Here is a 17,229-nt window from a genome sequence, read left to right as displayed (position 1 = left end):
TTTCCATGTACAACCAGCCTTAAAGTTTATAGTCTGTGATGGTTCATTATTTTTAGTATGTGGGTATTTTTGCACTTTGTAGTTTTTCCTCAGTCACCCGTTGACCACACGAACGCTGTAAAGGGTTCGAAACGTCGGGATGTATTATAAATTTAATATACGCGATATAATCCGTTTTCATAGTTTTACTTCAAACTTCTTGTCTTATTAGGATACTTAATACCTCGTGAGTTTCTAAAGGTTATAAACATATTTTTACCAAGCATTATCCGCGTGCTGCAATGAAGAAAGTTAATTATAACTTCTCGTTAAACTTGTTATTAAAGTTAGTTACCTAATAAATGTTAAAATAGGATGTTTAAATGATATATACATAACAAATATTTCAAATACTACCTACTTATGTTCCTTAAAATGAAATGCTGCCAGCATCTTCGGCACTATGCTTCAGGGGCCATATTTAGATTTTTAGTTTTTAATTAGGTTTAGTTTTATAACAAAATAGTACTGTTTGTTCAGAAAGTACTGATTGTAAGACAATAGTCTTATTGTCTTGTTGAAAATAAAATAATTATCAACAGTAATAAGCAGGTATTACCTACTTATTCATTTAAGTATATGTATATACCTACTCAGTAGGTACATTTGAGTAAAATTATTGACTTCAAACTGCAATATATTCGACAGATATTTGTGTTAAAAAAAACAGTAGTAACAAGCTTTTGCATTAATTAAGTTGCAAAGTACCTAGTAACTTATTTTGTGCTACAACCAGTGCAGTTTTTTAATGTAAGTACTTATTTATTTATAATTTATATTTCATTAAATAAAACTATGAAAACGGATTATATCGCGTATATTGAATTTATAATTCATCCCGACGTTTCGAACTCTTTACAGCGTTACTGAGTCACCCGTTGACCACGAACGCTGTAAAGAGTTCGAAACGTCGGGATGAATTATAAATTCAATATACGCGATATAATCCGTTTTCATAGTTTTATTTCATGAGTAACTATCGCGGTAACCGAAGACAATTTTATATTTCATTAATTAAATAATTCCGGTAAAAAATTAAAATTAAAATTACATTTAATTTACAATTACTTTTTTTCTTTATTAAAACCCGTAGGTAGAGTACCTCTCAATACAACTAACACAATTGATCACATTTTGTTGCCGTCGGGTACCGGCCGCCGGCCGCCGGCTCGGCGTAGCGCGCTTGTTGCAGTTCGTAGCTGCGCGTAGCCTACCGTAGACCCGCGTAGCATTCACAATCGATTATTTACCCACTCATTAAAAATTACGTTTGAATTATTGAAACCGAACTTTTAACATGATACACGTGGAACAAACCGATCCGCGCACGCCGAGTAACGGACGCACCGGAGGCACGCCGCGCGTGCCGCCATATTGTTTCGCGCCCCGCCCCCCACACCGCTTCGTAACACCATTGGGCAAAAACAAGACGTAGGCGGGGCGTATTTCACCAAAATGTTGCCAGCTTTTTGAATAAATAATTTCAGTAATTTAAGTAATGAAGGCAATTATGGCGTTGTTTAGCTAAGTTCGCGCGGTAGCGGGAACTTTATATTTATATCGGTCTCTTTATGTACGCCGACGCGGTTAATGCCGCGATCTGTTTGCGTTGTGCCTTATTTATTGCGGACGCTGCACGCCGGCCCGCGATTTAAACTGCAATTATTTTGTACGCTTAAGGAAAACATATTGCACTATTTAAATGAGCGCAGTAAAAATGCATAGCTGTCGTTGGTAGGTATACAATCTTTTGTATGGGTGCATAATATTAAAGTGTAGTTGGTAACTGCAAGTTTCATACTAAGTACTTACTCTAGGTAATAGATTACAGGAAAACCAACTCTTTTAGTTATATTGGTTTTTATTGATATTACCTAAACTAAATATTTTGAAGGAGAAAAAATGCATGGACAAAAAGTCATAAATCGCCAACATGAATCGCAATGACGTTGCGTGCCGGCTCTGGCTCGAGTAAACAGTGACGTCACAGAGCGTCACGACAAAAAGTCGATTTTCGCAAGTTCGGCCAGCTGACTGCGCTCGCGCCCCTCTCCCCTCCGCCACGCACTGAAAATTCAGTGCGACGAGATTTCAGCGCGAGCGAGAGAGACAGCGGGGAAGGGCGATAGAGAGAGTGGGACGGTTACTACGTGTGGGGTTCCGCAAGACGCGCAGTGGGCGGGCGGTCGGATGATGTATAGAGTGGTGGAGTTAGGTTCAAATTGTGCCGGGAAGTGGCCGAGATTAGAGCCCGCGGGCCGCACCGCGAACGTAAGCCCACTTAAGACTGTTTTTAATACTAGTATTTTTTACGCGATCCCGACAGGATTTAGCGGATAAGCGACGTCGCGATCGTGCTTTGATTTATCGGTTTCGAATTCGGTTTCGGTTGGTGTTTACGCTAGTGGTGACGCTAGTAATCCCGCGGCTTGTCCCAGATTATGACGGATACCGGATTGCGTGTACACACACTGTGAAAATCGCGGAATTATCAGACGCGCTAAGCCAGCTTTTCGCTTGTTAATAGTGAGTACCTACCTATCTTAATTCAGTGAGTGTTCTGCTACGCATGTGTAGGCAGCTGCTGAAATGTTTCATAAAATTTCAGTTTCGTACACGAGATTAACTACATGCGTCTGCATACTTTTGACAATGAAGGTGGTAAGATAGCACGAATGTACTAGCTCTACAGTATGTATGCTGAGATGATGTTTACCTATATATACTAATAAACAAACAACACAATGACACAATTTTAAAACCTACACCTAACTGTTAGCTCACCGTACTATCGTCAAACACTTTCCTTTACACCTGCACCTGACACGGTTTTACGGTTTTTTATTTTTTATTTTTGGACTATTTTAAAAGATTGTCCCAATTAAAATATACACTATCTATTATATTTTATGTTGATAACTGTAACGTCATATTATAATGAAGTTACAAGCAAATGCAAGACTTTATTGTGTAGGTACCGTGCATATAAGTACTGCAATTAACAGCAACATTAGAAACCAGTCTGTCTGACAACAAAAGGGAAAAATAGTTTTAAGTATTAAATGTTAATTGTTCTTGAACGGAATTACAATAGTAATATAGGATATTGGACATTATTAATATATAAATTGAATTTAAATGAAGTAACTCGGTACATGTTCTTCTTCATTAAGCTGTCAAAAAATATCTGTATGGAAATGTACAAACAACGTGTCTCGTTTTAATAGACAGTTTAGTTAAATTGACACTTAAGTTAACACGTTAGAATTATTATTTCTGAAAATCTTCTTGCCACACTTAATTTAGCGCCACTTGCACCATCCCGCTAACCCGGGGTTAACCGGTTAAACTTGGAGTTACCGTGGTTAATAGTACAATTTGACACTTTGTAAACGATTTAACCGCTTAACCCCGGGTCAGTGGGATAGTGCAAGTGGCGCTTATAGGTAGGTGGAGTGACATTCAAAGTTCTTTTTCTGTACTTGATATTGCGTTTGTGCATCTCGCTCGCACCAATAGGTATATACTCGTAGGTGCGGGTGATCTATCTCACCAATTTAAGGTGACGTGTAGGTGCAGAATACAGAGTTTTTGCAAAATCGTACCGCTTGTTTAGACCAAGATACGGTTGGCAAAAATTTAATTAGTAATCTTGAGGATTTTTTCTAGTGACTTCATCGATTCGAATCCTGATTTTTGACTTTCGCTCGATAGAAAAAAACACGAACAACAACGTCTAAAACGCACTAATTTTTTTTTACAATTTATGCACAATAGCTAAAAAATATGAAAATTGCTTCTAAAAGTGCGCAATTCTTTAAGTTTGAGGGAACTCATCGATTCCTTTTTTGTGTTAAAACTTAAACCAAAATAAAATTCAAAAACATATTCTATATGTCATATTCTATGTTTCGTTTATCATATCCGCGGTCCGCGCATCCGTCTCGTTCACGCTTACGCTCAGTGAGAGTGACAGAAGAACACGAACCTACGGGGTACGGAGCCTGAAAATATAGACCCTCTGTCTATCATCCTAGCAAGTTGGAAGATCGTTACTTCATTATCTTTGTTATTATTCGAAACACTAAAATTATAGGCCAGAGGTAGGGCACTTCAATTAAAAGTTAGTTTTGATATAACGTAATTATTTTTAATATTATTTAAAAGACGGCATCGTATCTACACAATATGTAAGCAACCTGTAATATTTATTACCTATACTTACCTATTTAGCTGTCGATTAAAAGTCAAAATTTTATGCGGTAAACAGTCTATTATGTAAACTATAAAACCTTGTTTCCGACACAAAATATTCGTGCAAAATAAAATTCGCAGCAAAATTAGAAGCTCGCGAAATCCAAACGGTCAGTCTACGTCGTCGGCCCTCTAAAGGATAACTCACGTTGGACCGGGCCGTGTCCGGGCCGGAGCTTCCGGCGCTTACTTTTCTAGACATAACAGGTGATCACGAGATGCTTTCCATAGAAAACGAAGCGCCGGAAGCTCCGGCACGGATACGGCCCGGTCTAAGGTGAGTCATCTATATATATAAACGTAAAAGTCCTGACTGACTGACTCACTTAAATCAACGCCCAGCCCAAAACGTTGGACCTAGAGAGCTGAATTTTTCACAATAGGTAGTTTATATATATATGCACTAAGAAGGGATTTTTCAAAATTCATCCCCTAAGGGGATGAAATGAGGGTCCAAAGTTTGTATGAGGTTCAAGTTTTATTTTAAGCTATGAATTCGAACCTTGGGTAAAATATATATTATTAAAAACCAAGTGTTGAGAGGGATTATATCGAGAACAATTTTTTTCAGTTAGGGGCTTGTTACAAATGATTAACCGTCCCTACTAATATCTTTTGCTGCATAATGTTCTAAATATGCTCATGTAAAATATACAACCACCAACATACAAATCCACGCGTACGAAGTCGCGGGCAACAGCTAGTCCTTAATACACAGTAAGCTACCGCACAGTATTAGAGATGCACATTCCTCACATCTATTTAAAAGCAAACTCAAACAAGGGCTCCTGCATACGCAATTCTATGATATAAATGAATTAATAAACAATAAATAAATGTATGAAATATATGTACTAAATATAATATCTACATTAATGTTGATGTTAATTATAATTATAAACAGATAATAATGTGTTGACTATAAGTTAATAAATTACCAAACCGACTTGGAACGATGTTACTAATAAATATTTTCTTTTCTTTTCTTTTCTAACCTACACTTTAAATACCGACCATTGGATAAAATACAATTGTGATTACTTGAATATGCAGATAGGTCTGAATTCACATAGCGGTCTTATTCTATAACATGTAATTCTAATGAAAACCACGTTTCCGTTGCTGAGTAGCATATATTTATCCATACAAAAATAATGCTCTCAAGATTGCATCTAAACGGTTCCTTACACATGTAACGCTATCTGATAATTGACAATGCGATACCATATCAGCTGATAGACCGGATCATATCAATATTTGAGTGCTCGGGGACTATTCTTGAATCGGTTTATATTTACGTAAACAGATAAAATAGTAACATAGCATGCGTTACAAATATAAAACTTGCAACCTCTGTCTATGGATGGGATTATGGGATGTATGATAAATGATGAATTAAACTTGATTCATTTGAAGTTAATAATTATTATTAGGTAGAGTCAGACCAAGCTAATTCGATTGTGGTAGCACAGACTGTGCAAGTGTTATTTTAAGCATAATTCCATAGAAGCTTGTCGTTTAAAATAACACTTGCACAGTCTGTGTTATCACAATCGTTGCTGAGTTATCTTGGTCTGACTATTACCTTAGTGTCTTTTAGTAGGTATATTGCGTAGGTAATTAGTACTGTACCTATTCATAGTTATCAAAGAGATATAACTCTGTAATAGATGGATACAGTCTAAGGAAAAAACGTGCCTCGAAAATCGAGAAAATTTGATTCTCAAACAGATGGCGCCACTACCTTTGGCCTACTCTCGAATAGATGGCGTTGACGGTTTCGTTTGTTATTTTACAATTTTAACACATATCAGTGAAAGAACATGAGTCAAATCATATAAAAATAATTAATGTAAATAAAAAGAAATCATTTATCCATATATAAATACATTTTAAGGTATTTTTATACATCTTATTTTTAGTTTTAATCGTGTGTCGATAGATGGCAGTGAATTTACGGTGGCTACAAAATTTACTGGATGGTGTTGGCGACAGCGTTTGATATTTAACAATTTTAGCCCATATCTGTGAAAGAATATGGGTCATTTTTATACATTTTCATTTTTGTTTTAATCATGTGTCGTTAGATGGCAGAAAGTTTACTGTGACTACAAAATTTACTTTGTCAATAACCCTCTATACTATCTATTCTCTTTGGTTATGATGATTAACTACTTATTTTGTTTTCATGTAATACTTATGAAATTTTAGTTTTAGTACACGTGAAGGAATAACCAACCAGTAATTACTTTATTATAATTTATAACAAAGAAAGACGTAGTATTATTATTTATCATTAGCAAAAGACGGCAAAGCAATATAAACTGTTTGCTCATTTTAGTTTTTATTGCTCTGTTGTCTACTATCTTATGATTTAGAGTAGTCTCCTTTCTAGTAGTATTCGTTAATACACACAAGATACACAGATATAGATACAATGAACATGGTTGGAATAAGTCGTTTTTTTTGTGCTGTGAACTCAAAATAATAAGTATGGGATCAATAATTGTTCACTCGAAAAGTGTTGAGCAAATACAACACGTACCTACTTACACGTAGTACTTATAGTACCCATTTGAGTAGACTGTGATATAGTGTGTGGCCAAGATACCTACCTACGGTTTAATATTCATAAAACATTAATAAAAGTATAAATCAGACAAATTTAATAAGGAATTAAGGTAAACTACATCACAATAACATATAGGTAAATTTGTATTTGCAGTGCATAATTTATTATTTGTTATAATATTACTAGGTATTCATTATTCCATAGCGTTAAACGTATTAAACTACATATCTAGGTACGAGTACATTATGGGTATTATGTTGACATGTCGCGACTTTGTTTTTTTATTAATTTAATTCTATTGAATAAAAATACTTTTGAGATTCTTTATCTGCGGCAGCGAGGACGGATTCGAGTAAAATTCGAATGAAATCGCGTTTTAATAGAGCAGCCACTTTCGCCAACTTAAATCTTTTGGCTTAAAAAAGGCTTTGCGTTGGTTTAAAGGGATAAGGGAGGCTCAGCCAGCTCGATTGCTGCCTTTGGCTTTGCTCAATTACTCACCGCCGAGTCAAGATTAGTACTGCCGGCTTCAGACCGTTTTCAATTCAACTCGCTGAAAATACGAGCCGTATTTGCATAGTACGAGTTTGGAGTTCTGTGACACTTCCTTACTTAACGCGTAGGTCTTTGACCTATTATTTATAAGAGTTCGGGTTTTAGAATCTTTGAAAATATAGTTTGCTACGATTGCATAAGTACGAAGTTTGATGTGACATTGATTTGATACCATTAACATGAAATATGTCATTAACAAGTATATATTGATTAGAACACTAAATGCTCTGTCAAGTGTCGATTTACACAACGTCTAACCTAAAATAAGTGTGTTAGAAGTAATAATATCGTTGTTAAATTATTTTGAATAGTTCAAAAATATTAATATTTTTCGTTTGTTATTGGATCCTATTGGAAATGACAATCGTTTTTTAAATAGTCTACTGAGTCGTAGCTATGTTATATTTTTAACCGACTTCCAGATTTCAAAGGAGGTGTTCTCAATTCGGTTGTATGTTTTTTTTTGTTTGTTACTCCATAACTCCGTCATTTCTGGACCGATTTTGAAAATTCTTTTTTTGATTATAAGTATATCCATACAGATTGGTACCGTTTTTGTCAAAAAGCAGTTCTGATGATGGGATCCATGAGGAATCGAGGGAACTCCTCAAATATTAAAGGCATACATATAGTGATTTTAGTATTTTCATCAACACATCAAGCACTTACATTTAAAATGTGACATTTGGTGAAGTGGAACTGCTGATGATGATCAGAATGGAACTCTTTAATGACGCATAGTTTACGTTTGGCGATTTGTCCTCTTCTTTATGTTTGTTAAGCAACATAAATTTTTAAGACATATTTTTGTCAAGCTCGAGTTCTGATGATGAGACCCACGAGGAATCGAGGGAACTCCTCAAATGTGAAAGGCATACATATAGTGATTTTTGTATTTTCATCAACAAATCCAGCATTTACATTTAAAAAAGTGACATTTGATGAAGTGGAGCTGCTGATGATGATCAGAATGGAACTCTTCAATGACACATAGTTCACGTTTGGCGATTTGTTTTCTTCCTTATGGACCCAGACCTAAACTTGGACCCGGACTCGGACCCGGACCGAACTCTGACCCAAACTTGGACCCGGACAGCCGGACACGGACCCGGATTCCGATCCGGACCTAGACCCGGACCCGGAAATGCTACTAGATAAGTGGGTTAGGTGGGTGGGTGGGTTTTGAACTGCGATTCTCACAGAACAGAACTGCTATCAGAAAAGTAGGTTAGGTTAGGTTAGAGCTGTCACCCTTACAGAAACGAAATGCTATCAGAAAAGTAGGTTAGGTTAGGTTAGAACTGCGACCCTTACAAAAACGAAACGCTACTAGAAAAGTGGGTCGTTTTACCTCCTTTATCTACATAATTAGGCAAAAGATGCTGTCTTTTTCATTTCATTGTCTGGAATCTAAGAGTGCACCATCAACAATAAGTGAACTTTCAGCGGCATACCCCATTGAAGTCGGTTTTTATTTCTTATCAGGAAAAATGTATTCATTTATGACTGTACGGAGTGTACGGGTCGAACCAAATCGAGCTTCGAAGGAGGAATGCAACGGTTGGTGGACAAAAGGCTGATTTGATAGAAAGTTAAATAAGGTAACTACTTAATATATTTGAGGTTGTCTGCTGTATTGTTACCATTTATTTAAATTTTCGACGGCTCACGTGCAGTTTTTCCTCATATTTTACAAGTGTTCGATCGAAAACAAAACTTTGGTGTATACCTGTACCCGTAAGTACCATGAGTCACTAACAGTGTCAAAACTGACGTATACTCTAACGTCTACATAATTTACTTTCAATACATCTGCATAGAAAGTAAGATACGTTCACGCTAGCGTTTATGTCAGTGCCGTACTGACATAAACATACATACATACTATACTGGATGTAAGTACAAGAAGGTGTTAGATTTAACTAAAATAAGACATAGATGTCTAAGTAAATAAAAGGGCCTTAGGTACTTTTATGTAAATGAATAATTTAAATATTAAACTTGTCATCAAGTTATTTCTTATTCTTGATTTAAAATAATAATAAATAAATGCCACTTGCCATTCGATAAGTGACGTCACAGGCGTAGTTTCTCATGTACCTCGTCCATTTATCGAATTATGCAGAATAAAATTATTAGATATTTTCAATAAACTCCGTTATACATGATTAAGTACTAATCAGTAATATTAATACAAAATATAATCACTTCAAAGTATATTACAAATCTTATTAGTCTCTTAAACCGTGGTTTCGTATCGTACCCACATAAATCACAAATTCTGTAACTTCACGCGATGTTGTGTGTTTAAAGTGTTTAAATAGTGCAATATATTATCAACGTTGGGCCTCAAAGAGAAACAGGTCAGTTGTTAAACTTACACATAATATTCTAACAAAGGCGTTTCATATACGCCAGCCCTACCCTACGACACTATCAGATAGGTACCTACACAAAGTAGTGATGCGTACGGAGAAGAGCATGTGTGGCCTAGGAATGCCCTTACCTGTGTATTTACTTTTTTCAAAATATTTATCTTCCTTAAAATGCAGCCTATAAAATAAGTCTGTCATTTGCTTTAGTTTTTGATACCTACCCAAAGCTTTTTCTCACCGATTTATGCATATCTGGTCCTTGGGAAAAAAGTGAGGTCTTATATTTCCACAATGTCTCGCACAACATTGAAGTATTTTGTAGTAAACGGAGAATGTTTACAATTTCTTAGTAAAAATGTATGTGATTTGGCAGCTACGTCAAATTAAGCCGAAAATGGGCGATTTGCGGAAATAATTCGTGTAGGGTTGAAAATTGGTATAGTTGTACCTTGTGGTGTCCAGGTGAACATACTAAAAGTCCTCAGCGGTGGGGGGTGAGCTAAGGGTGTAGGGGGGGGGGGGGGGGGTTGAAGGTACCTTTTTTCAGATTTTTGCTCATATCTCGAATATCTGTACGAATAGCATTATAATTACTTCGGACAAAAGATTCTACATAAAATTTTCTACAAATTAGGTCATATTCATTTTTACTCTACGATTAATACTTTACGAGGTACAGGATGTTTAAATTAACAAAGAGATAAAAAATAGACGATTTAAGAAAACGTCGTTTTTTCGTAGCTGTTCATCATAACTCAAATGTTTAGTTTAGAATAAGCAAGCTTAGTCACCTGCTGATCAATTATAAAAATAAACGGCCAAGATCATGTCGGGCCATGCTCAGTGTAGAGTTCCGTAGTTACCCATACGTCAAAATATACTTTTTGCAAAAACTCAAAAACGGATTAACCGATCAGATTCGCTATAGTTTTCCATGAAATTCTTTACTAAGCTCTACTTTTACGATTTTTTCCATATTTTTTGGACTCGTGGTTCAAAAGTTAGAGAGTGACTCACAAACATCATTTTTTCTTTCAAAGCGAATATTTCCGGAAATATCACGTTTATCAAAAAAAAAATTCGTAATGACTCATATTCATTTTAAAAGACCTATCCAATAACACCCCACACTATAGGGTTGAAGCGAAAAAAAATGAATCCGCAGATTTCTTTAATTTTCTTGGGTTAGATTGGCCATTATGGAGTTTATATAAAACACAGACGTGTGATATCATATCACTGATGTCACACTCAAATTACGAGTACTTACCAAGACCGAGTTAGACCAAGAAAAGTCTGCAACGATTTTGACAGCACACGCAGTGCTAGTGTTATTTATCCGTCATAATTTCATAGAAGTTTGAAGTTTAAAATAACACTTGCAGTGCGTGTGCTATCAATATCGTTGCAGACTTATCTTGTTCTAACTCTACTCTTTATCGTTCTTTCAGATTTATTAAATTGAAATATTCGTGAGAATTATTGAAATTTTCTTGTGCTTTATATCGTGAATCCTACATCTAGATAATGTTTAATAACGTACCTTAAATCGGGGGCTCGGAATTATCAGTGAACATAGATTAATTATAAAAAACCACACCCGAATATAGAAATTCAAGTCGGTCAAAAAGTGACTTGTAGGTTAGAAAATGTATACCTATGTATTGAAACGACAAGTGTCCACATTGCTCTATTATAATACTAATAATTTTTATATTTTCTGCATCAAGTAATTCAACTTTGATTTACCCGCTCTTTCCTAAAAAAGCTACATTACATCTCTTATCCTTTTAATTTCAAAACACATACTTGCACCCCAATGTGCTGTAAATCAAGCCGAGTCATTTTAAAACGTTAAAACCTATTTTAAACTCCATTCAATAGGTCATTTACCGCCTACCGTAGCAGAGCCGCTTCTCTTTTTGCTGAATATTGAATTCTCGGTGCAGAAATGTAAAAAGCCCGTTAAAGGCATAAATCAGTTAACGTAGTGAGTTTTATGTGCTTAAAACTCACTGACATGTTTGAAATATGAAAGTTGTACATCTCGCTGTTCATGAGGCTGGATATCTGCCGTGTTAGCAACGTTAAATCAACTTGATAGTTTACTTGACTAGCCTAAATTGTTCTGGACTTTCTCTTGTTGCCGTAAGTCAACACTCGCCATTTTATTCTACTATTCGAGACAGTTAATGTTTGATGTTAATGATAACATTTCTCCAAGAAACATTAGGCCTTACACTCGTCTGTCGTACAAAATATCCATAAAATCGAATATTTAGTATTCAAGAATATTTTTAGACAAGCAAAATTGAAAAATCTTACAATGCACTTTTGTTTATTTTCAAAAACAAAATAATTTTTCCTTTAAGCAAAATAAACTAACTAGGTTTTGAGGTACTTTCCCTCTCCCCCTGAGGTATTTTTTTAGGGTGCCGTACCTCAAAAGGAAAAAAACGGAACCCTTATAGGATTACTCGTGCGGTGCGTCTGTCTGCCTGTCTGTCCGTCTGTCGCAGACATTAAGTTGAAATTCGGTACACATATGTAAGTTTGTGACACAAAGATGGAGATGTAACGTAAACAAATAAATTAAAAAAATGGGGGCCACTTTTGAGGGATAATGAGAAAATTAATAAAATTAAGTTTTTCAAACTATATCGTGTTATATATTAAATGAAAGAGCTTATTGCGAGAATTTCAAAGATTTTTTTTTTGTAATTTAAAAAAAAATAGTTTATAAGTTATTTAAGAAAATAGACAAATTTTGAAAAAATACACAAAATAGTTCTTTACGTACCTATTTACGAAAAACTTATTAAAATGTGCAGTCAAGCGTGAGTCGGACTTAATTTAAGTTTTTTTTTAATTTCATTTTTTGAAAAAATATTTTGCACGCTTCAGGCAAGCTTAAAGACCAGACCAAATGTTCAGGCTTAATTTTTTATGACTATTTAGATATTTAAAAATAAAATATCATAAAAATGAAATATCATGTAAAAATTACAGACTGCCTCAAGAACCTTTTTTGGAATTTTTTGAAAAAATATTTTGCACGCTTCAGGCAAGGTCAGAGACCCAGCCAAATGTTCGGGCTTATTTTTTTTATGACTATTTAGATTCTTAGCTTTAACCTGTAAAAATTACAGCTTGCCTCAGGAACCTTTTTTGGGGCCCAAAAAAAATCTTCAAAAATGTAAGGGTTGATTTAGCCCCGCTACCCTGCAGCCTGACCTGCAGTGCTGCGTTAGGGTATGATAGGAGAAGTATCAGGCAAATTTCCAGCTTGCCTCAAGGACCTACTCCAAAATGCCTACCAGTTCTCGGACAAGTAGCGCATTTCGGAGGTTCAGACAGTTTTTTGCATTCCTTGATGATGTGTCCCGAACCCGATAATCCACAGTGACTGCATGTGGATTCAGCTTCCCTGCGGTACTTGACAGAGTGAGAATAGAGTTGACATTTGTAACACCTGGTCAAGAGAGTGTAATTTCGTGCAGGGCAGGAAGTCCAGTTGATAAATACGCGCTGTTGCTGAATGAGTATTCTTCTTACTTCGGCTGAGCACTCTAATATATAATTACATGGGATAAGGATGTGTTGGGATATATTTAGCCACTCCCTATTTTCTCCCTAATTAGACCTTTTCAAAAAAGTATTTGTATTTTGTTCTAGAACCCAATGCGCTGCGCATAAGCGTGTTGTATTTTTGCCCCCTCGACCCCGTCCGGCCTCACCATTCACCTCCGCGTGTACAAAGAGGCGCTGGCGGCCGGCATGGAGCCGCTGAGCGAGGGCCTGTGCCTGTCGGAGTTGGAGCTGCACGGGGGGCACCTGCACGAGTCGGTGGCGGCGTCCGTGGGCTCGGCCATCTCCAGCCTCATGGCGCCGCTGCACCACGAGCCGCAGCACACGCCGCTGCACGCGCACGCGCCGCCACTACACCACGAGCCGCTTGAAAAGCTTAAACGTAAGTTTATAGTTATTTTTAAATTAACTGCAAATATTGTCTATTTGTAAGGATTTACGTCGATTGAAACTTATGTCGCAAAGGGACACTTCTGTATTGGAGCTTACCTAATGTACTAATCATAATTCTAATGAAATGACATTCTAGTTTTCTTAGCCATATCAAACATTTATACATTTTGCGGAAATTATTACTTAAAGATCCTCTAAGAACTTGTCCTAAACTGAGCAACGTAAGCTGTAATTATGAAGATATTTAGGGGAGCGGATCACTTTCATCATTTCAGATTCAGTTCTCAAAAATGTTACACATCGCTTTTCGTACAACTGGGCGCATAGCCAACGTGCCAATCTTTAACGCCCCGTAGCGTATCGTAGTCATCTCTCTCTATCACTCTGCCCTACTAGTGCGACAGTGACAGTTGTGTTTCGTTCGCTAACGGAGCGTTAACGATTGCACGTTAGCTACGCACCCTGGACGGAATCCCAAAGCAAGTATAGCACATGTGAATATATGTACATAGTATAAAATAAATGTAAATGCAAACTGCCTCATATAATGTGAAATGGAAATCGCCGCTAAGCCACGATAGATGAATTTTAGTGCAATACATCGCAAACGATCTATTCAGGAACGTTCTATATTGGCAAATAAATACCGTTTTAAACTCCACCGGGCTTGTAAATAAAATAAAGGGGACTTTTCGTCCGTGATCCGCAGCAAGCATCCGATGAAGTCGTTCGTTCGTTTGCTTTTTTTTATGAAGATGTGTAGCTCCTCGGAGATGGGATGTGGGATACGGCGAGGGTAAATAAATAGGGTGCTTTCGATTTTACGTTAAAAAACGTAATTGGGGTCTTGGCGTTGATAAAATTAGTTTCAGTCGCGCTGAGAGAGGGCTGGATATGGGTTAGATACTTTTGGCGTGGCTATACAAAGTAATTGAAATAAATCATTTCATTTACAAATATGTATTCAATAACTTTATACAAATTAGTACAAACGAGTTTCAATTTACGCCCGGTATTTTTTTTACAAAAAATTTACAATTTTAAAAAACGTACTTATATGTTTTGCAATACTACTAAAACTTTGTGAGTTATAACGCATATCGCTTATTGGCCACATACTATAAAAAATAGTAACTACAATACGTATTTACCATTATTTATGGTTATACAACAATCAAAGCTATAGTCGAGATGTCGAGAACTTCATCATCATCATTAACTTAAGAGTTATTCTCTTGTCGGTGGAGTATCTTCCAGCTTTCCCTATCCCGCGCCAGCTCTTTGACTTTTTGATACGACACGACCCCTACTTTTTCTTTCACTTGATCTAAAAAGCTGCGTCTGGGTTTTCCTCTACCCCGCTTCCTTCCTATCCGCCCCTCCAGGATAGTTTTAAAGAAGTAGTTGTGTCGTATTAAGTGTCCAAACATTTCGAGAACTTATTCAAACCATAAAAAATATACAAAATCACACCTCCGAAACTTAAACAATCCCTTACCAATTTAGTAAGGACAAGGACCTATCCACTGTGACATGTCGGTAGCAAAAATGAGCTTTGGCAACTGTACAAAAATAATCGGAAGAATGTGCCTAGAACCTGTAACAACTCAAGTTACATTACGAAACGAAGTTTTATACACGTTACACTGAGAATTTTAGTAGATGGGGATAGGTACTAGTAATATAATGATGCGTAATAAGATATAGTACGGACATTGTAATGTTCCGTACCTCAAAAGGAAAAAACGGAACCCTTATAGGATCACTCGTGCGTCTGTCTGTCTGTCTGTCTGTCTGTCCGCCTGTTACAGCCTATTTTCTCCGAAACTACTGGACCAATTAAGTTGAAATTTGGTACACTTATGTAAGTTTGTGGCCCAAAGATGGACATGTAACGTAAACAAATTAATTTTAAACACGGGGGCCACTTTTGGGGGGTAAATGAGAAAATTAAAAAATAAAGTTTGTCAAACTATATCGTGTTACATATCAAATGAAAGAGCTCATTGTGAGAATTTCAAATATATTTTTTTTATAATTTTAAGATAAATAGTTTAGAAGTTATTCAAGAAAATAGGCAAAAATGACCTTCCCCTCCTTTATCTCCGAAACTACTGGGTCAAAAATTTTGAAAAAAATACACAAAATAGATCTTTACCTATAGATCACACAAACCTATTAGAAATGTGCAGTCAAGCGTGAGTCGGACTTTACTTCGTTTTTGATCCGACCCCTACGGGTTTTTTAAAGACATTTCACATATAAAAAATACATTGTTTAAATAGTGTAATGTATTGTACGTAACCCTTGGAACGCGAGTCCGACTCGCACTTGGCCGGTTTTTTATTCTACTGACACTGACACAGGTGGCTGACATCATTAAATGATAGAACAATATATTAGAAAAACATTGTAAAGATCAAGTGCACGTATGCCATAAAACTCATATAATTTCGAATCAATACAGTTTTTACAACAATTTTATAGCAATAATCATCGATTGTTGTCACACGTGTTTTAGTTTTATTCACGACACAATCGTGACGAAATTGCGAGCGTCACACGTCATCAGCTTGACGACCGTGACGGGGACGGTGCACTTGGCGCGTTTGTATACAAAATTAGGGATTATTCTGTTTCGGTGACACGCAATTTTATCTTTTATCCGGGCCCGTGCCAATTTTATTATGACGCTGTCAAATTTACTGTGAGTGTGCATTATACAATGACGCCAATGACATACGCGCTGCCGTCCTAATGTTGATGTTGATTTACCAGTATTTTGTTTAAAAATATCTACATAATAAAAGTGTATTTTTTTATTTAAATTAATATTTATAAATGTATTCTGGCTGGCATTGTAGGTAATTCTAAATAAATAACATGGTTCACGTCTGTAATCCGATTTAGCATACCTACCTAGAAGTTACACCTGTAAATATTCTTTTAATCCGTCTGTGTGTGTTGTCACTTGCATATGGCTGTTGCTCAAATTAATATTCTACGAAACATAACACTTATACAGAATGAATATATGACCACAAATTTAAAAGATTACTACGATACGATATCAACAACAAATAAAGCTACTAATTTTTAAAGTTCAAATTGGCCTCCAGATAGAGCACGAAAGGGCCGACTCCCGCTCGAAATATCTTTACATCTTTAGTTAAATTTAACAACTCTAAACATTATTTCTTAGTTACCGATACCCTCTATAAAAAAAATCTTTTTTTAGTACATTATTTAAAAAAGGGCTTTGTTGACGCCTATGTGTTTCCCTTATTTCAAATTAGATTTGATAAGATAATGAACATGACGTTTTACCTGAGAGAAAAGTACCAAAAGCATTAAAGTACATGCAGACCAGACATAATTTGTATTGTTTGTTTAATTTTGTATTGCCGGCACCTGTACCTACTGCCGGTCGCAAACAGCCAGGCCAGGGCTAAT

General features: G+C 36.1%; 1 protein-coding gene across 1 annotated transcript in view; it reads left to right on the top strand.

The window, feature by feature from the left end:
* Nucleotides 1–1,942: 1,942 nt before the first annotated feature.
* LOC134741935 (pituitary homeobox homolog Ptx1) overlaps nucleotides 1,943–17,229 on the top strand; it is a 66,887-nt gene continuing 51,600 nt past the window's right edge. The window contains exons 1-2 of the mRNA XM_063674812.1: nucleotides 1,943–2,565; nucleotides 13,471–13,765. Of these exons, the coding sequence (XP_063530882.1) occupies nucleotides 13,573–13,765 (193 nt within the window). The 5' untranslated portion in view covers nucleotides 1,943–2,565; nucleotides 13,471–13,572. The remainder of the gene's footprint in view (nucleotides 2,566–13,470; nucleotides 13,766–17,229) is intronic.

This window comes from Cydia strobilella, chromosome 1 (assembly GCF_947568885.1).
Source record: "Cydia strobilella chromosome 1, ilCydStro3.1, whole genome shotgun sequence".
Taxonomy (NCBI): Eukaryota; Metazoa; Arthropoda; class Insecta; order Lepidoptera; family Tortricidae; genus Cydia; species Cydia strobilella.
This window is presented reverse-complemented; position numbering and strand designations above follow the sequence as displayed.